The 25594-nt window shown below is 48.7% G+C and overlaps 1 protein-coding gene and 1 long non-coding RNA gene across 3 annotated transcripts in view; one reads left to right on the top strand and one right to left on the bottom strand.

The window, feature by feature from the left end:
- Nucleotides 1-25594, top strand: part of Anxa6 (annexin A6) — a 50505-nt gene that overhangs the window by 11074 nt on the left and 13837 nt on the right. For both annotated transcript variants that reach the window (XM_005067755.4, XM_005067754.4), the window contains exons 3-18: nt 7556-7646; nt 9939-10033; nt 10521-10634; nt 12518-12608; nt 14112-14191; nt 14998-15054; nt 15661-15754; nt 16102-16197; nt 17338-17396; nt 18277-18399; nt 19654-19712; nt 21109-21187; nt 23131-23212; nt 24354-24448; nt 24730-24843; nt 24934-25024. In XM_005067755.4, the coding sequence (XP_005067812.1) occupies nt 7556-7646; nt 9939-10033; nt 10521-10634; nt 12518-12608; nt 14112-14191; nt 14998-15054; nt 15661-15754; nt 16102-16197; nt 17338-17396; nt 18277-18399; nt 19654-19712; nt 21109-21187; nt 23131-23212; nt 24354-24448; nt 24730-24843; nt 24934-25024 (1420 nt within the window). The remainder of the gene's footprint in view (nt 1-7555; nt 7647-9938; nt 10034-10520; nt 10635-12517; nt 12609-14111; nt 14192-14997; nt 15055-15660; nt 15755-16101; nt 16198-17337; nt 17397-18276; nt 18400-19653; nt 19713-21108; nt 21188-23130; nt 23213-24353; nt 24449-24729; nt 24844-24933; nt 25025-25594) is intronic.
- LOC121141334 lies at nt 7041-8678 on the bottom strand. Its single transcript, XR_005878217.1, has 2 exons — nt 8386-8678; nt 7041-7760 (listed from the first exon to the last, which is right to left on the bottom strand). It is a non-coding gene; the product is annotated as an uncharacterized LOC121141334 (long non-coding RNA).

The following is a 25594-nucleotide window of genomic DNA, read 5'->3' as shown; positions in this document are numbered from 1 at the left end:
GGCATCGTCTGCCTCTGGCTTCCATTCTCCTGTCTTCATAGACCCAGATACAACAGTGCAACTTATTTCCAGTGGTTCCAGGTTCTAGCCTCATTGGCTAGGCCTGGGTGACATGCTTTTTGGAGTGGGAAATGGAAGTGACCCCATCAGAACCATGTGGCTCCCAGAAGAGAGATGGGCAACTAGACAGTCAGTAAATCACAATGAGGGTTGCTTATGCCCTGAAGAGGTGTGTTCCATGTCATACCCATTGGGGTTAAGTTTTCCTGACCAGGAAGACTCTAACCTCAGTCTTTCACACTGTCTGAACTCTGTTGGGTGATAGAATTTGAGACCAAATGGAACATTCTCTCCTGTGTGGCTAAGGGAGGTGTGAGCGCTTCCTCTGTGTAAGGATTTGCCTGAGAGAGATCCCAGTTGGCTCCCCTTTCAGTGCAAACCTGGCATTCGAAGGGGAGGATGAGCTGAGGGAACCCCAGCAGGCCCCCTTTTGTTGCTTACCCCATGTCTAGAGCTTCTGGTCACAGAGCAGGCCTCCTACTGGCTGAACTGAGAGCCAATTTCACTCCACCTCTCCTTGTGACATGACATCCAGTGAACCAGGGATAGCCGCAGCTTGCATAGAGTAGCGTGTATATGATGCAAGATAGACTCTCAAAATAGCTCTTGCAAGCTTCTCTCCAAGCCCCTGAGGAGCATGCTTTGTCCCACAGGCTGGGGAAAGTATTCATTGCGTGTGCAAAGTTCCAGGACAGGAACTGCTGCTGGTTCCCTCTTCCTGAGTTCCAGCAGCTGGGAGGCACTTGCCTTGCCGGGCTCTGAATAACTCAAGCAAACAGGTCAGGCCAAAAGATCAGTTAGGCCAAGACTTGGGGTTCAGAGGTTTAGGTCAGAGCCCATAGACCCTCTGCAAGCAAGTTTCAGGGTGGCTGGGAGTGGGCGCAAGTCAGATGTCTTTGCACCCTTCTGGGTCCAGGATGGACCGGCTGGGTTAGAAGGCCAGAACTGAGAAATATTCCAGTGTAGTCAGGGCAAAGGGTAATTCTTGGTGCCTGACAGGCAGCAGCGTCAAGAGAGAGAAGGTTGTGGAAGATACTACTAGGGGTGGGTGTGAAGAAGGAAGTTTGTCTGTTGCCTGCTCTCGGCACTGATTACAGTGCCCCACACATGTGGGCACACCCACACACCCCAGCACAGTTCACGCTCCGTGGGTCCAGTCACCTTAGCTCTTTCCATCATGATGGCTGGTCCTTGTCACCTTTTTTTTTTAATTTTTTAAACTTAAATTAGAAAGAAACCTGTTTCATATGTCAACCCCAGCTCCCTCTCCCTCCCCTCTTGTCACCTTTCAAAGAGGTGAACTTGGGATCCAAAGGTAGGAAGGCAGACTATGATTCCATGGAAGGCCCCAGGAGGCTTGTTTAGTGAGATTTGGTTTTGGAATACAATAGTGAATATGAAAACACTTTGCAGACAGGGAGAGAGAGGCGGTGCATGTCCTGGGACCCCAATAGCTCCAGGATGAGGTGGGTATCAGAGCTGGTTATGGTTGCTCTCTGCTGGAGTTCCCACATAGGCAATCATCTGTCTAGGTAATGTTTGTTTGTGTTCTAGGAAGCCCAGGGCACCTGTAGTAACTGGGGTGGGGCTTCACAGGCTGGAGCCCCAGGGCCCAGGCTGCTCACCACCTGGCAACAGGGTCTGCTAAATATTTCAGAGTGGAAAGCTTTCTCCCCATTCCCCCCATCCTTGCTATCTGCATCCAGAATCCTGGCTGCATGGGGTAGGACAGGCTGATTACAGGTGCCCTGGGCAGCTGCTCAGGGGGCATTTAAGAATATAAACTTCCACAATGGGGTGAGTCATGGCCTGTAGGAGCTAGGCCTAGATGGTTTGAGGGAACGTTCCTATACCTTTGTGTTAGCAACCAGAGCTAAGCCTCATTTAGCTTGCAGTGTCCATCACCATGTGACATCTTGGATCATGGGGCCAGCAGGCAAGCACCGGGAAGACTTCTCAGTCCCTGTCCAGAGTTGCATGGAGGGAGAAAGGCAGAGATGAAGTAGCTGTAATAGGGAGGGCATCATGCCTGGTACTCTGTCTTCAGCCTGCAGCCTGGCAGATGCCTCTTGTCTCCTCCCAGATACTTGGGCGTCTGGCTGTGAGCTTTCGGGAACCATCTCAGAAGCTATTTTGGCATTTGTTGCCTCTAACACATTCCCTGTTATGATTAGTCTCCATAGTCAGCTTGATGGGATCTAGATTCACCTAGGGAAATAGCCCCTTGGCATGACTATGGAAGGATTCTCTTCCCTACTGCCCACCTCTTTTAAATGAGAGTCTTGCTGTGTAGCTCTGGCTGGCCTGGAACTCAATGTTTAGACCAGGCTGGCCTTGAACATACAGAGGTCTGCTTGCCTCTGCCTCTTGAGTGCTGGGATTAAAGGGGTATGCCATCATGTCCCGCTCTGGAGGATTATCTTAATTAGGTTAATTGAGGTAGGAAGATTTACCCACTGTAGGTAGCACCATTCCCTCGGCTGGGGCCCTAGACTGTATGAGAAAGTGAGCTAAGCATAAGCGTTTACTGTTCTTTGTTTCTTGACAGTAGAAGGAACATGATCAGCTGCCACCCCAACTTCTCTATTATGATGGACAGTGCTCTTGAACCTTGAGCCAAAATAAGCCCCCTTCCCCTCAAGTTGCTTTTGTTCAGGGTATTTTATCACATTGACAGAAAAAGAAACTAAGGCATCCCTACTATTGTCCTTGAGAAAGGCATCAGTTTGAAACTGTTTGCTGCTTGACTTCTTTTAACCTACACAGAAGATGGGTTACATGTTTAAATTGTTCAATGGGCAGAGACAGCAAAGCCAGGTGCAAGAGCCTTGTTTTGAAAAAAAAAAAATGCCAGGCATTGGTGGTGCACACCTTTAAACTCTGTGAGTTCGAGGCCAGCATGGTCTACCGAGTGAGTGCCAGGACAGGCTCCAAAGCAATATAGAGAAACCCATGTCTCGAAAAACAAAAACAAACAAACAAAAAAAAAGAGCCTTGCTCTGCCCATGACTTAGGGGGCATGCCCAGGGTAGCCAACAGGACCACAGGCTCTCATCTTCTGCTTCATGCTCATTGTACCCCACACAAATTGACAGACTCAGGGTATTGGCTCCTAAGCACTGTAACCTGGGGTTCCTTTTCCCAATGTTCTCACTGCCTCCCAGCCCTCTGCCATGTCTCTCTGTGTGGTAATTTCCACAGCCTCTCTCCCCGGGGTAGAGGGCTGCTGTTACTCATTCTGTAGAACTCACAGGAACTCAGACATCATCTCCAGGAAGTCAGCTCTAATCTGCTCAGCTTGTATTCTCAGTAGTTTACACATCTATTTCTGAAGCAAATACCAATGCCTAGATGTCCTAGGTCCTGTGTTAGGGAAAGACATCAGTGAGCAGATGCAGTCCTGGCCTTCACAGGTTTTCTTCTCTGGCCCCTGTGAGACACTTAGCTGACTGCTTTGTGGCTGCATTTACCATGTAGTTCCCTGCCAGACTGAGTTCTTACAGGTCCCTGGGCTCAGCACCTTGTAGATTCTCAGTGAGAGATGGATGGATGCATGCATGTGTGGGTAGATGAGTGAACAGATGGATAGTTGGGTGGATGGACGGTCATGAAGATGGATGGATGGATGGATGGATGGATGGATGGATGGATGGATGGATGGATGGGTGGGTGGGTGGGTGGGTGGGTGGGTGGGTGGGTGGGTGGGTGAGTGAGTGGGTGGGTGGGTGGATGGATAGATGGGTAGATAGATAGATGGATGGATGGATTGATGGATAGATAGATGGATAGCTTGGTAGGTAAATGGATGGAAAGATCGATTGCACCATAAATGGGCAAATGGGTGGATTGGTAGGTAAATAGGCAGATGAATGAGTGGGTGGCTCTAGTTTCCCTGGAAACGAGAATCTGTGTGTGAAACGCCTTTGGGGTCTAAGCATGGTGGAGCACTGATGCCTGTTTAGAACTTGAAAGTGGGTTACCTTGGCAGTTCTCCAACAGCTGCCGTTCCAGCAGGGGACACAGTGCAGGACAATAACTCTGTGTGACTTCAAGGAGAGACAGGTGGGTGTCATTAGCTGAGGAAGATGCCCTAAGCTACGTGATGGTCACGCCTTCATGTATAACCTGCCACACCATCCTGGCATCTGGCAGGGAGGTGAAAGCTTGGTTTGCTAGAAGCAGCCATCTTTCCCCTTCCCAGTCAGGCCTCTGGCATGCTGGCTGCTCACATGTCATTTGTCCTCTCTATCTTGGGTCTTTAAAATTTTAAGATACATTGCCTTTTTTTCTCCAAGTGAGCCCCAGGATCAGTGGCAAGGAGGTTGGAGCCAGAGAGATGAGGGACATGTGGGCTCAGGCAGATGGAGAGAAAAATGTCATGAGTCATGGTAGCAGCTGGCTGCCCCAGTTAGACCCCTAGAGGACCCGGCTCCCAGAAAGCTATTCCAAAGTTGGACACCCCAGCACTGGTCCCAGGATCACCTTCCCCCTGCCTGCCTGCCTGCCTCCCTCTTTAGAATTCTTCACCTCGGAAGAGAACATCTTCAGTCCTTCATTCAACTTAGTTACATTTAGCAAGCCTTCTCCGGTCTCCATTGCTAAGCCGGTGCTGGTTGTGGGGATCCACTTTGTCCTGTGCCATCATGTCCTATTCATGACAGCTCTTGTCCTGGTGGAGTCAAGAATTAAAGAGCCAGATGTGGTGTCGCTCACCTGTAATCCCAGCACTCAGGTGGCAGAGGCAGGTGCATCAAGGGTTCAAGCTCCGCCTTGGCTACATAGTGAGTTCAAGACCAGCCTTGGCTATGTGAGACTTTATGTCAAACAAACAAACAAACAAACAAACAAAAAACTCAAAGGATCAAAAGGAAGGTTAGACTAAAAGGCTTTAAAGTCCTTTGCAAAGTAGATATTCTAGTCCCTCTGCCCCCTTTTTCTCCACTGTAGAAGCTGATGGTAATTATTTTTCTGACACTGCTAGACCAGAATCTACAGAGAGAGACACCAAATGGTTAGGATGTAAAATCTTAGCTGTACACTGTCTTTTTCTGGTAACAGGGACTTAAGGACCTCCTCTGGTCAGTGTCTGAGCCGTGTGCAGGTCAGGCCTGACACTAGACCACAGGTCCCTGGATCAGACTGTGCAAATGCAAATGCAGGAGGCCTTAGAAGGTGGAAGAAGGCAAAGGGAGTGTAGGCGGGAGGCAGGGCTGGCACGCGCCATCCTCCCTGCTCTGCTGTCTGGCCTGTTTCTCTTCCTTTGCCCAGCGCTGAGATCAGGTTGCAAGGGAGTCACGAATGGTGAATGGCGGGAAGAAGGCTGTGTCCCTTTCTGGTCACTCGCCCTTTGAGAACTTTAAATAGCAGCCCTGCACCCACACATGCTTACCTCTGAAGAGGCAGCTTTGGTAACCGAAGGCAGAGGGCAGACAGATGTCTGGCTGGACTCTGGTGGGAACACAGGACCATGGGAGGACTCCTGTTTTGCCGGTCTCAGTCCTTGAAGGCACAATCAGCAGGCCTCCCTCCGCTCCTCCATCTACAGGGCCTTTTCTGATCTCCTTTTGGAGCTGGTGTTGTTCTTAGCTGTTTTCTCTGTAACTTGCCTCTCTCTTTAGGTGTTTACTAGAGCCATTTATGGCTCATGTCTGCCACTGGACTTAACAAAATTAGATCTTTGGTCTTTCTGAATCTTCAGTCCTTGGCCCAGGGCCGGGCACAGATACGCTGTGTGCCTGCCCAGTCACAGCCTTGTCTACTGGATTTACCTGGTGGTTCTCTCAGACCCCCGCACTGCTCCATGCTGTATGGCTGACCTACATCTGACTCCTCCATGAAGCAGCCCATTGTGCATTCAGCTTTGATCTGATGTCTGAGGTCTCCTGGCTCTCTGCCTTCCTCTTCTGGCCTGCAAGGACCCTGCCAGCTGAGATGCCAGTCCACAGCTCAGTTTACTGGGCCCTCAGGACCAGTGCTCATCTTGGCACTGAATTGGAGGGCAACTCTGGGTTCCCCTGAGTAGCTGGCAGCTGTTAGGTTTGTGCAGCTGTGGGAAGCAGGGAAGAGGGCTAGGGTCTGTGGGGCTCCTCAGGGTTTGGTTGTAGAAGCCACTTTAAACACTCCTGCAGTGGTTAATATAATTTTGTTAATGGAGACAAGAGGCTTTGCAAACTGTAAAATGCTGTGAAAAATTGTTAGGAGTGCTGGGAAGGTGGTCCCATCTTCCTCAAAGTGCTTGCTAGGTAAAACATGAGGACCTGTGTTCAAGACCCAGAACCCAGCCCCCCAAGCCCTCCCAAAAGCCTGGTGGTACACCCTTGTAATAGCAGTACTGGAGTAGGCAGAAACAGGTGGATCCCTGGGGTGCAGTAGCTAGGCCACCTGTGATAGGTGAGCCCCAGGCCACTGAGAGACCCTGTCTGGAAAAATAAGGTGAGCCAGGCATGGTGGCTCATGCCTTTAATCGTAGCAGAGGGTGGTCACTGCACATTCCAGACAAGCTCAGTTTACACAGTGAGTTCCAGGACAGCTGGAGCTATGTAGAAAGACCCTGTCTCAAAAAACAAAAACAAGCCAGGCGTTGGTGGCGCACGCCTTTAATCCCAGCACTCGGGAGGCAGAGGCAGGTGGATCTCTTTGAGTTCGAGACCAACCTGGTCTACCGAGCGAATTCCAGGACAGCCTCCAAAACAATACAGAGAAACCCTGTCTAGAAAAACCAAAAACAAAAACAAAAACAAAAACAAGATATATGGGCAGGCAAGATGTCTCATTGTGTAAAGAGGCTTGTTACACAAGGCTGATGTCCTGAGTTCAATCACCAGTACCCAGGAGGGTAGAAAGAGAAAACAGACTCCACGAAGTTATCTTCTGACCATCACGTATGCATAATGGCAGACACATTCCCACCCTCTAAACATGGTAATGATAAGCTTTTAACCATTCTTAACAAAAATAAATAACTAAGGTAGGAAAGGATGTGATGATGCATGCTTTTAATCCTAGCACTTAGGAGGCAGAGGCAGGGGGATCTCTGTGAATTCAAAGTCAGCATAGTCTACATAGCAGTCCCAGGTCAAACAGGACCACATAGTGAGACCCTATCTCAAAACAAACAAAAAGATAGAGGACACCTGAGAAACAACACCTATGGTTGACCTCTGACCTCCAGATACACACATATACCGCAGGTGGGGCTCTTGTCACTCACGGGGGTCATTTCCAGCCTGCTACTCAGCCAGGCTTTTTAACCTGTCCTAGTAGTGCCAGGTGGTGAAGGGTGGTGAGGCTTGGCCAAGCCGCCTCCCTTGGAGGAATGACACTGTCCTTTGGGCTGGCTGCTTCTGGTGGTTCTGAAGAGTCAGCCACGCCCTTCCCAGGTGACCTCAGTGCTTGCTCTTCTCTGGGGAACAGAGCTCAGCCTGAACCAGAGCTAACAGTCTACCCTGGGTCCAGGTCCAAGGTCGGAACTCACCCTCTGCTTTTTTCTCCACAGAGTGCCATGTACCGAGGCTCCGTCCATGACTTCCCAGACTTTGATCCAAATCAGGATGCCGAAGCTTTGTACACAGCCATGAAGGGCTTTGGTGGGTGTCAGCTATCCAAGAGTGGGTCCTACCGGGAGGAGGTGCATGGGACACAGCCGATCCACCCCACATGTGTCTAACCTCGAGCCATTCGCTAGTATTCTGTGGCTTTTCCTAGAGAAACATGAACAGACTTTAGTCTACCCAGTTAGGACACCAACAGCTAACCAAAGATACCATTCCACTCATCTAGTGTAGTGATATTCTGTTTGTGATCTAGCAAATAAAGTTTGCCTGAAGATCAGAATGCAAAGCTAGCCACACTAGTTAGCCATAGAGGTCAGGCAGTGGTGGCACACACCTTTAATCCCAGCATTTGAGACACAGAAGCAAACAGATCTCTGTTAATTCCAGGCCGCCCTGAGCTACATGAAATTGATCCAGTCTAAAAGAGACATGGAGCTCATACCAAGGTGATCTCAGCACTTGGGATCCCATACCTTTAATCCCAGAACTAGAGAGAAATATAAAGGCAGAGGGGACAGGAGCTCAGTGCAGTCTGAGGTTTGGTGGAGACAGAGACAGTCTGGGGAGCAGCGCAATCTGAGGGCAGAATCACCCCTGTGGTCTGAGCATTGGTAGAGGTGAGAACTCTCTAATGGCTGGCGGCTTTGCTTCTCTGATCCTTCAGCTTCCCGCCTTCCCCCAACTAATATCTGACTCCAAGTTTTTATTATAAGTACAATTAGAATTTGTGCTACAATCTACTTTGATGAACCAGTGAGTTTTTAGGGATTACCTTATAGAAGCATAGGAGACCCCAAAACAGCTGCATGACTGAAAAACCCAGTCTCTGGAAAGCTGCCTCCTTAGTGGCCACTGCCCAGCTTGCAGGCAGCTGCTCCAGAGAGGCTTCCCACTCCAGCCATTGTTACTGCTGTTATAAGCTTGGGAAGAGCCTTATGGCCCATGCATCAATCTGGACTTTCTGAAAAGGATAAGGTCCCTGAATATCTGCGCCTTGTAAATTTCATGAACTTCCAAGTCTTAAGAGCGGTCCTTCTTTGAGAGAAAGTCTCCTTTCCATGGAAATGGCAGCACAACAGCTGTTGGTGGGGGAGGAGCCTGGAATGTTGCAATGTGGTTTTGCTTTGTTTTGTTCCTGTTGCTAGGGATTGGACCCAGGACTTCATACATGCTAGACAAGCACTCTGCTTCTGAGCCATGGGAGCAGCTTATTTAATTATTGTCCAACCAAAAAGTGTGTGTGTGGTGATTCCCCTGCCTTTCTCTTTCTTCAGGGTGCCCACTGACCTGAATTTGTGCTTATTGCCACCTTTGCTTATCTGCAGTTGTTAGTATATATGCTGTTAGGACATCTGGGTTTTTCTGAGTCAAGTGCATTGTGAGGCCTTGTGAAAATCCTTACCTGTCTCTGTGCCTTGGTTTCTGTATTTGTACCGCAGAGAGTTCAATCAGGGACCCTTTGAGCTCAGGTGTTGTAAATACAATGACTCCTCTCTGTGGGGACCAGTGAGTTCTCAACTTTCCTAATGCTGTAACCGTTTAATACATAAAATTATATTACCTTGCTACTTCATAGCTAATTTTGCTACTATTACGAATTGTTGGTTTTTTGTTTTGTTTTGTTTGTGGGGGGCTTGGCTGTCTCGGAACTATAGACCAGGCTGGCCTTGAATACAAAAAGATTCGCCTGCCTCTACCTCTCAAGTATTGGGATTAAAGACATGTGCTACCCCTGCCTGGCAACTATTGTGAATTGTAATATAAATACCTTATACTCAGGATAGCTGACATGAAGGGTCTCGAACCACAGGTTGAGAACCACTGCTGTTGCCTCCTGTTTGAGAGCAGAAGATTTCTGCGGATAATTACAGGAGCTGCAAGGCCTCTGCCTGATAATGGAGGCAGTCCTGGAGGGCTTCCTGGAGGCAGGCTGGGCAGGGTGACAGTGTAACTGAGTGCAGTAGGCTTACATCTTGTTGAGAAAGTCAAAATAAGCAGTGGAGACCTGAGTGGAGGAAGATTTATTACCCAAGGCAGGCAAGAAGGCCGGCCAGTCATTTCCAAGCCAGCACCAAGCATGAACATTTTAATGCAAGTCCGCCCAGATTCACATAGCCGTGGTTCCATTCCTGAGTGAGCACGCGCTTGTGTTAGGAGTACAGTCCCAAGCATGCTCACTTTAAAGTGACATAAATGCCTCTGGGCATGCTCTGTTCGAACCATGAAGCTCGAAAGGACATTTTGAAAGTGCATTAACATGGGAGTCTGAACCTGAAGGCACTGTCTTGCTTTGTCACTAACAAGAGGTGCCCTCAACTCTCCTAGGCAGTGACAAAGAGTCCATACTGGAGCTGATCACCTCCCGCAGCAACAAGCAGAGGCAGGAAATCAGCCAGAGTTACAAGTCCCTCTATGGCAAGGTAAGCATGGCGACTAGAAGGCCGAGGGGGAAGGGAGCCACCACTTCCTGTCTTGTTATTTAGGATCCTTCCCTAGCATTCTTCTCCAACTCTGCCTTCATGCTGGCTCTTTTTCCTCTGCTCTTACTCGTCCTTCCGTCTCAGGCGTCATCTGTGTACCTTGGGCTGGGCAGGTGTTAGGCCTGCACTGAGAAAGCAGACCTGTGCCACGGTCACTCTCTTACACTCCCATATCCTAGGAAAGACAGACTCTGGAGCAGACGTGGGGGGGGGCAATGCTGAGGCCTTGAACCTGAGTGGCCCGCTTGCTGCTAGCTGCAACCTGGGGCAGTGGCCTGGAGTCTCTAGAGTTTTCTTTAAGAGGCCATGGATGACAGTGTCTCCTCCCAAGAGCTGGAGCCAGCAAGGCCACTAGCTAGGCCTCGGACTGGGCAGAGAAAGGGTTTACTTATCACTCCTTCCTACCACGGTGCTCCTCCATCCCCAGGACCTCATTGCAGACTTGAAGTATGAGTTGACGGGGAAGTTTGAGCGACTGATTGTGAACCTGATGAGGCCGCTTGCCTATTGCGATGCCAAAGAAATTAAAGACGCCATCTCGGTAAGAAGCATGGGTCTAAGTGTGCACTGGGGGTGCAGATGTGGGTGATAAGTTCTGGGCTTTGCCACAAGCTTGTGCTCAGCCCCTTCCCACCCAGCACGTGTGTCCTGCTTTAAGAGGCAGCCTGTCCCAGATGGGTTTCCTAGTCTTCTCCAGCCTGACAGATGTGGACAGATGTTAGGGAAATTTCAACCCTATAAAATGGGTACTTGGTTCTGATCTCCATGCCAAGAGTTATAGTCCTGAGAAAGTGGAGACAAATGCTGTCCAACACACTAGAAGCTGAGGGCACAATAAAAACTAATTATTGCAAGAGGACCAAGTTAAACCCAGAAGTCTGCAGAGGCTCTGGTAGGTAGGAGTGTTGCAGCCTGGGGGCTGTGTGTTCGGGTATGAGCAAGACTTACCTGCTTAAGGCAGAGAGATGCCCTCTAGGAATAGGGACAAGAAGCCCTTGATTAGTATGGTAGTGCAGGCTAGCAATCACAGCACTGGGGTGTGGAGGCAAGAGGATGATAAGTTTGAGGCCATAGCCTAGATTATAGAAAAGACCCAGAAAAAGTAGGGGTGGGGGGGGCACTGGGAAGGTGGCTCCATAGGTAAGTGCTTGCTATTGCAAGCATGAAGACCTGACTTCAAACCCCCCATAAAAGCCAGGGACCGGTAACCCTTGTGTTGTTGGAGTGGGAACAGGTGATCACCAGGGCCTACTGGTTAGTCAGTCTAGCCAAAACAGCAAGCTCTAGGTATAGTAACACCTGTTTGAAAAACTAAAATGGAGAGTGATAAAGAAGACACCTGAAGTTAACCTCTGACCTCTGCTTGCATATACTTTTGTGTGTGTATATACACACAAAGCCCCCCGATTCAGGGTGTGTGACTCAGTGGTAGAATGCCTGCTTTAAATCTCTGGGTTCCATCCCTAGCCCCTAAAAAGTATACACAGAGCCCTTGATTATACCTGGCACTTTACAGTTTATAAAGTCTATGACCTTTGCCATCATTGAGTTCCTACACATAGATTCAATTCATGAGTGGATACACTTGACCATGTGAGAATATACTACCTTTCCAGCCAGCCTTAGAGTTTAGCGCAACAAAGAGCTTTCCTAATGTATAGATGAGAAAGTTGTGGCCAGAAAGATGGCATCATTGTTGTTGTTGCTGAAGGTTTTATAAATGTTCATTTTATGTACAAAGTGCTAGCATGCTTCCTCCTTTGGGTAAATTCAAAGGTCACTCAGTCTGACTTAATGAACACCATGTTCTCTAGGTATGGAACTCTGGCAGGGCACATACTCTGTTTTCCCCTCAGGCTGTGAGGATTTGTTCAGGAATGACAATTCTGGTATAATCTCTGCTGTCAACTTTACTGTTCCAGCAAAGTTGCTAATGGCCCATCTTGCTTTCAGTGATGATTCTAGGAGGAAAAGAATGCAGGATTGTGTTGATTTCTGAATTTTTATTTAGTTATTGAGTCAGGGTATCATGTAGCCCAGGCTGGCCTTAAACTCCTAAGCCTTCTGCCTCTATCTCCCAAGTACTGAGACTCGAGCTTTGTGCCTACCAAGCCTGGCTTTATGCAGTGCTGGGTCGAACCCACACCCTTATTGCATGCCAGGTAAGAATTATACCAACTGAGCCACATCCTTAGTCCTAAGATTACTCATCTTAATGAGAAGCCATGAGAGTTGCTGTACAGGTGGGACTAGAACCCATGCCTGGAGTTTTAGGATGACATCTCCCACATGATGTTTAAAAGCTGAGCCAAAGGCACCATGACTGCAGGAGGTGTCATAGTCATAGCTCAGGCTGCTCCAGGGTCCCCTTGTGGCTAAGGCTTCTCATTCTGCTCTACCCAGCATGTTCCTTCTCTCCTTCAGGGCATTGGCACAGATGAGAAGTGCCTCATTGAGATTTTGGCTTCCCGGACCAATGAGCAGATGCACCAACTGGTGGCTGCATACAAAGATGGTGAGATGGGCAGGAAGAATACGCAGATTGCAAGGGTGGGGACATTAAGAGTAACTATCTGGGGGCTGGAGAAATGGCTCGGCCATTAAGGGCACTGACTGCTCTTCCAGAGGACCTGGGTTCAATTCCCAGCACCCACATGGCAGCTCACAACTGTCTGCAACTCCAAGATCTGACAGCCTCACACAGACAGACATACATGCAGGCAAAACATCAATAGAAATAAATTATTTTTAAAAGAGTAACCATCTCCCTTCCCTCTGACCTATCCATCTCTCTAACCATCTGTTATCCATCCACTCATCCACCTATCCAGCCATCCTTCCATTCATCATCACACTACCCACCCATCTACCATCCCTCCATCCAACATATATCTGTCCTCTCATACATCCACCCAACATCCATCCATTCAACACCCACCTATTCATCCATCATCCATCAACCCATCCACCTACCATTCATTCATCTTCCCATCTATTTACCCATCATCCATTCACTATCCATCAACCCATTAATTACCATTCATCTATTCATCTATCTACCCATCATCCATCTACCCACTTACCCATCCATCCATCTGTCCATCCATTTACCACCTACCCATCCACCCATCCTTCTATCCATCATCCACCCACCCATCTATATACCATTTATCCATCTAACGCCAATCTATCTTCCTGTGCATACACTCATCAATCCATCTATCCACTCACTCATCTATCCATCTACTCATCCATATCAAACTTCCCGTCTATATATATCTCTCTATCCACCATCCATGCTGTCAGTACCTGTTCTATACTGGACAGTGTACAGGTTCTCAGCAGATGGTGATAAATAAAAACAATGTGGTCTCTGGTATCTGGAACTTGGAGCCTTGTGAAAGAACCATGAATCTCAGAGAAAAATAATGATGACACAGAGTGGTCAGATTTTACAAAAGAAATGAACAAGAACTAGACTTTCCCAAGATAAGACCTTTGTCAGAAAACCTATCTTAGGAGGAAATGAGCTTGTTGTATGGAGAATGGGATGACAGATGGTCCTTCTGGCAGAGGGACAGCAGTATATAAAGTCTTATGCAGAAGTGAGTTAGGTGGCCCAAATAAGGCTAGAGAGGTAGAGGGTGGGTTAGCATCACAGCAGACTTTGTAGCCAAAAGAGCACTGATGTTTTACTCAGAGTCCAGTGACAAGTCAGGAGTATTGCAATCAGATATGAACTTTGTGACAATTGCCTTGTCATTGTGGGTAGAAGAACCCTCTGTCCAGGTGAGGATGATGATATGGTGGGATGGAAGGGGATGGAAGTAGGAAGAATCCATTTCATGTGTCCCAGTCCTAGCAGCTGTGAAGAGACAGTTGCCATGGTAGCCATTCAGATTGGATTGGGGTTTATAAAAAAAAAAAGCTAATCATGTGGGGGGAGCAAAAGACCTCTGTTCTGGATCCCAGAGGCTTTGGGGGGGATGAGACTAGAGCCCCTGTGTTCCTTCTACAGCCTATGAACGAGATCTGGAGTCTGACATCATGGGAGACACTTCAGGCCATTTTCAGAAGATGCTGGTGGTACTGCTCCAGGTAGGTCTATGTGCAGACATATATCCTTTTCTACAGCTCTCCTCATGAGAGCCACAGGTTCCTTTCACTGTTTCTCAAAAAAAGCAGCCTAAGATGACTTCAGGGTATAAGGCTTTCCTGTAGGCTGTGTCTTCTTTACTGCCCATCCCCATTTGTTTCATCCTTTGGAGCCCAAGAGGCCACTCTGAAGCCCAGGCTTTGTCCCAACACTCTGCTTTACACAGGGCTTATGCCCTGTGGAGAGCCAAATGCCTCATTCACAGCATCCTTCCCCTCCTTATGTACGTCAAACTCCCTTCTGGACCTTAGAATTCAAGTCCCAAATCCTCATGGGTAAATTCTTGGTTTAGGAGGATGAGAGACCACAATATTAGCACACAAATATGCACTTCTAGCCTGAACGTGATTGTATGCCTAGATTTCCAGTGCTCAAGAGGTAGAGGCGAAAGGATCAGTGTAAGTTCTAGGCTACCTAGTCTACGTAGTAAGTTCTGGGTCAGCCAAGGCTACATAGTAAGACCCTGTACCATCCTTTATCCCTTGGGCATTATTGTCATGAAGTGACCCGGAGAGTGCCAAGACCTGTGGCCTTGCTATCTAGAGCTCTGTCTTCAAAGTACAGGACTTTTGTCTGGGGTGGAGGTACCAGGAGAACCTCAGTCATTCCCAGGGCTCCTGTTTGGTCAGGGAGAGGCTTCGTACAACTCTACAAAATAGACACTGGGAATTTCTCCTGTTCAGTCACTCTCCTGGGCCTCACCTTGGTACCATATATTGGAAACACACTCCTTTGTCTTTCCATCCAGGGAACCCGAGAGAATGACGATGTTGTGAGCGAGGACTTGGTGCAACAGGATGTCCAGGTAAATGATGCTGATGGAGGTCTCTATGACCCAGGCAAGAGCCTGATGGGAGGGGAGAGGTCAGAGGCCTTGGGGTGGGGTAGGGATGAAGTCTTTTGTATCAAGCACCAGAAGTCCCTGAGTCGGTGTGGTTTTCATCGGGTTTCATCAGAGAAAAGATGTAGGCTTCTTTCAGGGGTAGCGAGTGTGTTGGAGTGAAAAGGTAGCCTGTGTTTAATCCCCAGCACCCATGTAAAAAGCTGAAGACACCACCTCAAAAACAAATAAGGTGGACAGTTCCTGAGGAACAACACCCGAGCTGACCCTCTGACACCCCTCCACCCTCCACACACACACAGAAAGAGGAAACTATGGGAGCTATGGAAAGGAAGAGAAGGAAAGAGCATTCATCTAACAGACCACGGGGGTATTTGTGGAAGAAGGAGGCATGTCTGATCTGGGCAGTGAAGGCTGAGTGACAGCTTCCACAGAAAGGAAGACGGGAGTGTGCAAAGGTCAAGAGGTCACCAGAAACTTGAGGATCTGGCAGCTGTTCAGAGTGGCTTAGCCAGTGTGTCCTGTCTCCTGGGGTTTGTCCTTTCCTACGTCTCACTTCTTCCTTCTCAGGACCTGTACGAAGCGGGGGAGCTGAAATGGGGAACAGACGAGGCTCAGTTCATTTATATCTTGGGAAATCGCAGCAAACAGCACCTCCGCCTGGGTGAGTTCCCAAACTGTGACACCTCCTCAGGTGACGCCGAGAACCCCTTTCTCTACTCTTTTCTACTGATGGTACTGAAGCCACTTCATCTCCAAACCAAATACTAGTCCTGTTGTGGGTCGTGTAGTTCCTCACCTGAGTCACTACCAGGTCAGTACTAACCCTGTCTCAAGATACAGTCCTGCACAACAGAAAATGACAGCTGTGTCACCTCCCAGCCACCACACCCTAGACTTCCGCTAGCATTTGACTCTTGGCTATCTTGTCATCCCCTTCAAAAGTCTCTGTTCTTTTTTGTTGTTGTCATGGCAACATTGTTAGAGGTCATGTCTGTCTGTCTTTCTCAGTGTTTGATGAGTATCTGAAGACCACGGGGAAGCCAATTGAAGCCAGTATCCGAGGGGAGCTGTCTGGAGACTTTGAGAAGCTGATGTTAGCCGTAGGTATGTACTGGGGGCCACAAAGGTGTCTGGGATGTTATCCCAGAAGTAAGGGCATAGGAATGAAAGGGATTTCAATGGGGTGGAGTTAGAATATAGAAGAGCAGGTGGTAGAGGCTTATTCCAGCAGCATGGCTGAGGCTGGGGATGGGAAGGAATTCAGCCTTACATATTAATGTCCTGTGTGATAAGGGTGGAAAACACCCACCTCAGGTTGAGATAATAGTCATCAAAGACCTTGGAGGGTCTTCTTGCCAGGCACCACGCTGTATTAAGTCTTTAGAAGCCAGGTCCTAACACCACCATCGCCATTTAGCAGATGAAGAAACTGGGTTGCATAGAGGCTGAGTCCCTTGTCAAGGAATGGCTTTGTAATGGATCACAGTTTCCTTGATTATAGGATAAGCTAGGAGCTGATGAGTCCAGATTCAAACCCCGGACCTCTCCCTGGTATCCCACTCAGCTGGAGTAGGCGTTTTTAACCACTGAGCCATCTCTCCAGCCCCCTTCCTTCCTTCCTTCCTTCCCTCCTTCCTTCCTTCCTTCATGAGGCAGGATCTCCTATATCCCACGCTGGCCCCAACTCACTGTGTAGCCAAAGATGTCCTTGAATTTCTGATCCTCCTGCCTCCATCTCTAGAGTGCTGGGATTTATTGAGTGTGCATCACTCCCAACCACACACACACACACACACAGACACACACACACACACACACACACACACACGGGCGCACATGTGCGCGCACTTCCCTTGTGTTTAAAGCTAGAGGTACTCTGAGGCTGAGGGCCATCAGAAGCCAGGAGTCTTCCTGCCTTTGAACTTGGTGGCCCCCAAGAGTTAGGAACAACTGGTAGCACACAGGTGCATGCAATCCCATCACCAGGGAAGGCTGGGGTAGTAACACTGCAAGTTTAAGGCCTGCCTGGGCTACAAGAGGAAATCTGAGGCTAGCCTGGGCAATTTAGCAAATATTGTTTCAAAAATAAAAAGTAATGAAAGAATGTGGGACATATCTCAGTTGTGGGGTAATTCCAAACACATCCAAGGCTAGAGAAGGAGGGAAGAGAAGTGGGAGGGAAGGGAGAAGGGGAGGGAACTATTCCTGATCTCCCCTTCCCTCTTTTTTTTTTTTTTTTTTTAGTTAAGTGCATCCGCAGTACCCCGGAATATTTTGCTGATAGGCTATTCAAGGCCATGAAGGTATGTACTGGGTTAGTGGGAATGAGGTTGAGGGAGAGAAACTTCTGCCTACTCCCTCAACACTGCCGGAATTTTACGAAATCCTTGGTGTCCAGAAAGAGCCTGCTGTGGTTTGATTTTTGCTGCTGTGATAGAATACTGTGACCAGGGGTGGAGTAGGGTGGGGGGTGGACAAGATAACAAAAAAGATTCTGACCAAAAGCAACTTAGGGAGGAAGGGATTTATTGGCTTACCCTTCTGTCCATCACTGAGGACAGTTAGGACAGAACTGGAGATCATGGAGGATGCTGCCTGCCGGCTCACTCGGGTTCATGCCGGCTCACTCGGGTTCATGCCGGCTCACTCGGGTTCATGCTCAGCTAGCTTTCTCATATAGCCCCGGGCCACCTGTGTAGGAAGTGGTGCGTCCCACAGGGGTTAAGAGCACTGGCTAAGCCGGGCGGTGGTGGCGCACCACTTTAATCCCACCTGCACACATATGGCGTACATACAAGTAGATACATAAATATAAGTAAAATAAGTCTCTGAAAAATTTTAAATCATAAAAATAAGTAACAAACTAGAATATTCCTATATCAAACCACTTTAGAAAACACCTTGGCGTCTGTCCTCCACAATCATAATGCAGGTCATTGTGACTAGGCAGCTGGTTTCCCTCTAGGTGAGTTCCAAAGGACGGCCTTTCCCAGGGTTTCTTCCATATGACACCGATGATACCTGTGATAATTCCATGACACATTGAAGTAAATGAATATTTGCTGTGAGAGATTTCAGAGCATAGATTGCCCGGCCCTTCTTGGCTACTCCAAGAGTGCAAGGCAGATAGATGGTCAGACATTCCCCCATGAGTACTGCCCCTCATGCCCTCGTGTCCTCCAGGGCCTGGGGACTCGAGACAACACCCTGATCCGCATTATGGTCTCCAGGAGTGAGCTGGACATGCTTGACATTCGGGAGATCTTCCGTACTAAGTACGAGAAGTCCCTATACAACATGATCAAGGTGAGTGGGTGGTGGGGAGGGGGGAGGGGAGCTCTTCTACAATCACCACCTTGGTCTTGGGAACCTCTACATAGGAGCATATGGGTCTTGGGCATCCCAAGAGCTCTTGCTTTAGGGCATTTCTGCAGAAGCACCAGGGTAGCTGGTAACAGGAGCAACTAGAAAGGAAGGCATGGAGCCTGGAGAGATGGCTCAGCTGTTAAGAGTACTGGCTGTTCTTCCAGCCAGGTTCAGTTCCCAGCACCCACATGAGGGTTCACAACTATCTATAATTCCAGTTCTAGGGGATCTAATGCCTTCTTCTGGCCTCCCAGGCACTGCACCCATATGGTATACATACATACAGGCAAACAGCTATATATACATGTAAAAATAAATAAAACTTTAAAAAGTAAGACTTGGCTGGATCCTACAGGGCTTGTAAATAGATTTAAGGGCCAGGATGCTGTCCCAAGAGCAGGGGCTTTCCACAGTCTCTGCAGAGAAGTTCATTGAAGACCACAAGTGAGTATTAATTAGAGAACCCTGGAGCCTGCTAGGTGATTAGTGCTATCTCAGGGGTGGCCATCCCATGAGGCCTTACCAAGAGATCATCAGACGTAGTAGTTTTATAAGCCAACAGAGAAAAAGATCCAATTTGTACTCCTAAATGGTGCCCAACAAGGATTTTTATGAGTGCCATGCACTGGACATCCCATGGAGAAATAAGTTTGCAAAAATCTAGAAAAATCAAGGATGCTGTTGCACAGGGTCTTTACCTTGGAAATTCTCATAACTGCTAATATTTTGAGGTCCATTCCAAAGCCTCAAGGGATAAGACATCTATCTCATCATGTGGCTTGATCAAATATTTGTTTCACTTTGAGCGTTTTCCCATGGGTTTGTTCATGGACCTGTACTTCCATGAAATGTTTCCCTTGGATGTGCTGCACCTGGGACAGTGGAATGCCAGGGCCATGGGAGAACAGCAAACATCTGGGAATCCCATTAATGAAGTCAGTATAGCAATGAATTGTTATTACTGGAAGTATTTATACCTCAGGAAATGTGACAAATGACATACTCCAGAGACTTGTTCCTTCCTGTCTTTCCCAGTGAGCTGATTGCTGGATAGTGACCGGCACTGCACTGTTTGGTGGCCTCAACCACTGCAGGCAGGAGGAGAGGCAGGGCTGGTGTGAGTGAGTGTTCTGCACCACCCTCCAAGAAGAGACAGGGCTGTGCTTGAGGTCACCTTTCCTCCTCTTTCCCCAGAATGATACCTCTGGTGAATACAAGAAGGCTCTGCTGAAGCTGTGTGGAGGAGATGATGAGTAAGTGGGTTCCGGGCCCAGGATGGAAGGATGACCTGACTCTGCTGGTGACCGTCCCTAGTGGACGGGCAGATTGAATGAGCTTTCGTCTCCTCTGAGACTGGCATGCCAAACGAGGATGAATGTGGCTTTCGTCATTCCGGTCTCTGCTGTCTTGGGGTCTGTGTGTCTGAACAAGTGCGGTCTACTATTCGTGGAACCCTCTGCTGTATGAACTTGGAAGTCAGTCTGCTATCTGGACCAAGAATTAGAACTTGGGATTTAAGCTGGGCATGGTGGCACATACCAGAGGCAGGCAGATCTCTGTGAGTCCATTCTGGTCTATGTAACAAATTCCAGGCCAGCTGGGACTGCATAGTGAGACCTTGTCTCAAGAAGTGAAAGGAGAAAAAAAAAAGAAGTGAAAGGAGAGAGATAGGACTGGAGAGATGCCTCAGTGGTTAAAAACACTAACTGGTCTTTCAGAATTCCCATCAACCACATGATGGGTCACAACCATCTGTAATGAGATCTGGTGCCCTCTTCTGGCTGGCAGAGGTACATGCAGACAAAACACTATATACATAATAAGTATTTTTTTTATGAAAGGAAGGGGAAGCTGGGAGGAGAGGGTCTTGAGAAGCCACCTCTGAGAAGGCCTGGTGATGAAGACTGGCCTGGCTTCTTTCTGTAACTGCCAATGTATTCTGTGGATAGCTGGGGAAGAGTCGAGGTGGCAGGTGGGCTACAGAGGCCCTTCCTGGAATATTAATCTATGTCATGACATGACCAACTCTATACCAAGAAAATTGTGGGTGCTTTGACTTCCTTCTCCAGGGTTCAGTGACCAGTTAAGGAAGGGACATGAAAGCTTTCTGTTGACTATGCTCAAGCCACAGAGGCCACAAATATCCCATACCACACACACAAAGAGATATGGGAGTTTTGAAGCCATATCCTGCCCTTGGCTTATTTGAGAGGTGATTTGGACAAAAGTCACCCATGTTATTAGGAAGAAAGAGGAGATGAAGGGACTCTTCTACTTGGATCTGAGACCAACGAGGCTGCTAGGAAAAACTCCACTGCCTAAGTTAGGGGGATCTCAAGGGAGGACAGAGAATCACTGGACTAGAGGGTCCTTTAATGGACTCATACTGGAGAAGAAATAAAGCCAGATAGGTTTGTGTTGGGGTTAGGTGTGTTCGTGCATGCGTATTAGGGTGTACATTGTGATGTCACCAAGTGTTCCCGAGTGTCTTTGTGTTAGAATATATGTGGTATCTCACCCTATGTTGTTTGCACGTATGTGTGTGTGTTGATTACATGTGTGTGTTGGGCATAAGACTGTTCTGGAAGCGTGGAGTGTTGCCCATGATGACATTCCCTCCCATCCTCTCACCGAACCCCTCCCTTCCAGTGCGGCTGGCCAGTTTTTCCCGGAGGCAGCACAGGTGGCCTATCAGATGTGGGAACTTAGTGCAGTGGCCCGAGTCGAGGTCAGACCCTCCCCACTTCCTGCTTGACCTCTTGACCACTGGCTTTCACTTGTGCTTGCACCTGTCCCGCGAAGCTGGTTGGCCCCCAGCTGCCCCCTGGTGGCTAACCTGAGCTGATGCGTCTTACACCTGAAGCTTCCAGATCCCTGCCTTGGTTCTAATTGCCCGGAAGTGTTCTGCCTGCTCTCTACTAACAGGGCTTTCTCCAGTGGGACTGGGCTGGTTCCATGGGAGCCTCTGCATCCTGGGCCTGGCAGCTGGGCTTCACATACTGAGCTGCCCTCAGTAAAAACAGAGGGTACCCCTGGTCATATTACTAAGGCTTCAGGGATGTTCTCCTGAGCACCCTCACACTTGGGGGTTCACAGAGGACAGGATGAGAGGTTTCACAGAGGCTCCTGGCAAACCAGTCTAGACACTGTTGGGTCCTCACCCTTCTGGTGGCATCTATGCCTGAACCTTTCGAATGAGGGGCTTATCCATGGCAGTCCTGGTGACCTAAAGGCTCTTGAACACTGATGTTCTAGTCTTCCCTAAATTCGAAGGCAAATGCTAGCACTCAGGAGAGCTCAGGTGAAGAATGAGCTTGGCTTGGCAAATGGAGGTGCAGGCATTAATTAACACCCAGCATCACAAAGACCATCTCCTCCTTTTCAGTTCCACCAGCCTTTCTGATAAGTAAATAGAAATCGCCTTGATGCCACATTGGTGCTGTGCGAGCTGACTACCCTTTTACACAGAGAGCCGGGGGAGCTGGCCTCAAGTCCAGTACTTCTGGCAAGGCTTGATACTACATCTGTGTTGTAGAAGCCGGCTGCCCTTTTACACAGAGAGCCTAGGTCTTGGCAAGCAATAACATCTTAGATTTGGTGGCCTTTAACCTGAACGGGGGCAGGCAATACATTTATTTTTATGGGTGATCATGTGTTAATGAAATAGGATACATTCTCCCTAGTGTGAAATGGTATATAAAGTATAAAATAATTTTTTATCTCAAAGCTGGGGAATATAGCTCAGTAGTAGAATATGCTCCTGGCAAGAGTGAGGCTTTCAGTTTAGTTGCCACCATTGAAAAATATTTTTATTAATTTGTTAAGTATTTTTTAAATGTTATGTGTCAGATACTTGTTTGCATAAGAGAATATAAAAAGTATATACAAAAGTATAGGCATGGTGGTACATGCTTTCAAACCCAGTACTCAGGAAGCAGAGACAGATCTCTATAAGTTTAAGATCAGCCTGGTCCGTTTAAATGCACTTCAAGGTAAATCTGTCGGGGCTGAGATTTTGCTTAGTATGTCAAGCACCCCTCCCCCAAATTATTCTAATTAAAACTGTTTAAGCAAAGATCGGGCATGAAAATGCACACTTTAATCCTAGCATTCAGAGAGGCAGAGGCAGGCAGATCTCTGAGTTTGAGATCATCCTGGTCTCTTTAGGGGATTCCAGACCAGGCAGGCCTACTTAGTGAGACCCTGTCTCTACACAAAATAAAACAACAGTAAAACCCAAAAACTATTGAAGCAAAAAAGAAATAATTAAGAAAGAGCAAATACGGGAAACAGCATGAATGTCACTGAGTGATGACTAAAATTTGGAAACTATTTCGCTTCTGAGTGTTTTGCCTCCTTACTGAGGAACCATGGCTACACTAGGCATCAGGTCACCAGGGCAGGGTGGCTGGGATACTGAGGGGCCCCAGCCTCTGGAGCTGAGACTGAGCCAGGAGCTGCCCACTTCTCTGTCCAGCACTCACCTCTCCCCAGGCCTGAGACTCTCTGCTCTCTCAGCCCTGGGTGGGCTTTGTCCGCTTGGCCTCCTTCTCCAGGCTGCTTGGCTTGGGACTCAGCCTGGAAAGCCCCTGACACTCTGCATGCTCTTCTCTGGACCTGGCTCCCCAGGGGCCCCCAGACACCTGCTGAACCTCTTTCCCCTCCTCACAGCTGCGGGGTACCGTGTGTGCAGCCAATGATTTCAATCCGGATGCTGATGCCAAGGCCCTGCGGAAAGCCATGAAGGGGATTGGTAAGGATGACAAGGACCAGAGAAGGCCTGCAGGCAGCAGCCTGGCAGACTTGGCAGTAAGGGGCTAGGGAGGAAGCCTCCAGCTAGACTCTGCAGGATGAGGAGGAGTGTATGGGAGCTCCCTCCACCTCAGGTGGGAGAGAGGGATAGAAGAGGGTTTGAATGAACTTGAACTGGGTTCTTCCTGGACACCTATGTGTCCATCCTACAGCTTCTGAGCAGGCTCCTGGTGTGGAAGAAAGTACTGGTCATTGAGCATTAGGTATTGACCCAGTATGACTCTGAATAAGTCATTAAACAGCTCTGGGACTTGCTTTCCAGCTTGTAAAATGAGGTCCTTTGATTTTTAAGAACCCAAACTCCAGTGCTGGGGTGAGAGCACCTCAGTTGTTGACCCTTCTAGGCTGTGTTTGCTGACTGTAGGAAAAGCCACTGCATAAGGGGACAGTCAGCTGTCTGTACTCAACTGGGCCTGTGCTTGGAAAGCCCTTGCTGGGAGGGAGAATTGGCGGCAGGTGCTTCTGTTGTCCTTTCTCCTTCCATATGCCCAGCAGCAACTCCCAAGGGGTCCTGCACCTCCTGGGTCTCAGTGAGTTCTTCTCATGAGACTAATGCCTGCCTAGCATCTTTATGACTGTGAGACTACAGGGGCAAATGCTTTGATCCCCGTGCCAGACCTGACAGTCTGGAGGTACTGTCCTAATGCCTTCAGCCAGCCTGGTATGCTTAGAGGGCTACCTAGAAGCCACAGTCAAGGAGTTGAAGACAACTGTGCTGAAGTTACAGGTTGGAAGGGTCCTGTTCATGTTAGAGATGTGGAAAGAGTCCCAGAAAGAGAAAGGGATCTTCCCAAGGTAGGCAGCCATTGCCAGAGCCAGGATTCGATACCCAACCTATAACTGCCACCCCAACTGCCAACTAGGTGCTCATCACCCAGTGCCTGCCACCTTCCTGGTTGTAGTTTTATCTCATTCAGTGGCATGACAGAGCCTAGGGCAAGGAGCCCACAGGGGCCAGGAGCACCTGGCATCCGACCCAGGCCTTTACCCTGACAAAGATTGATGGGAACTATCAGTGGGGGGGATGCTGGGAAAACTGAGCCACAGAACCTCCTCTGAGGCATGTGGGTTTGGTGACCCAGGAACTGACGAGGCCACCATCATCGACATCATCACACACCGTAGCAACGCCCAGCGGCAGCAGATCCAACAGACCTTCAAATCTCACTTTGGCCGGGTAAGAGTCCTTCCTCCCTAATCTTGGTCTGGCCTCCTAGTGAAGCTCAGCCTGTCACTGCCAGCTCTGTACAGTTAGGCACCAGGGGTTTCATGGTAATGAGACCACCACCTGGTTGTGGCATCTTGGAATGTTCTGCCCTTAGGTCACTCTGTGTCCCAGGTTTTTTTGTGATCAGTGAGTGATATGCATGTGAGATGCCTTGGTGGAGACAAAGTCAAAGATGGTGACAGTTTCTGTGTGGATCTGAGACTAGTGTGACCTTGGTTCTGACCTTGCAGGATTTAATGGCCGACCTGAAGTCCGAGATCTCTGGAGATTTGGCAAGGCTGATCCTGGGGCTCATGATGCCACCAGCCCATTATGATGCTAAGCAGCTGAAGAAAGCTATGGAGGTACCGTGCACATACTAGAGGATGGGGGTAGGGGGTCCTGGTACTCAGGGTCAGAACTGCAGTGGTCATGTCTTTGTGTGGGCTTTCTAGGGAGCTGGCACGGATGAAAAGACTCTTATTGAAATCCTGGCTACTCGGACCAATGCCGAAATCCGGGCCATCAATGAGGCCTACAAGGAGGGTGAGTGTGGGAGGGCCGGCCCAGTGCTGCTGGGCAACAGGGAGTACCCCAGCTGTCAGTATCAGGCCATAACTCTGACCTGCTGCCTCCATGAAGCTTTGTGTGTGTGTGCAGGGATATATATGTGTATGGATGGAGACTAGGGTTCAATCTCAGGTGTGTCTTCAGGTACCATCCACCTTGTGTGTATGTGTGTGTGTGTGTGTGTGTGTGTGTGTGTGTGTATGCGCGTGTATGCACGCATGTGCATACACATGCATGTGTAGGTCAAAGGACGACTTGTGGGAATCAATTCTCTTTCTACTGTGTGGGATCCAAGAATTGAATCATCAGGACTGCTTGCAACAAGCATCCTAACCTGTTGATCTGTCATTGGCCTCAACTTGCTTTTTGAGACAGGGTGTCTTACTGGCCTAGGGGTTGCCAGTTTGGCAAGGTTGATGGCCAAGGAGCCCCAGCCTCATTTTTCCCCTTACCAGCTGTAGGATGACAAGTATGCACTCCCATGCCTGTTTTGTCTTTGAAATGTGGGTCTGAGGATCCAACTCAGGTCCTCATGCTTGTGTGACA

Source organism: Mesocricetus auratus, unplaced genomic scaffold (genome assembly GCF_017639785.1).
Source record: "Mesocricetus auratus isolate SY011 unplaced genomic scaffold, BCM_Maur_2.0 Super-Scaffold_100007, whole genome shotgun sequence".
NCBI classification, from domain to species: domain Eukaryota; kingdom Metazoa; phylum Chordata; class Mammalia; order Rodentia; family Cricetidae; genus Mesocricetus; species Mesocricetus auratus.
This window is presented reverse-complemented; position numbering and strand designations above follow the sequence as displayed.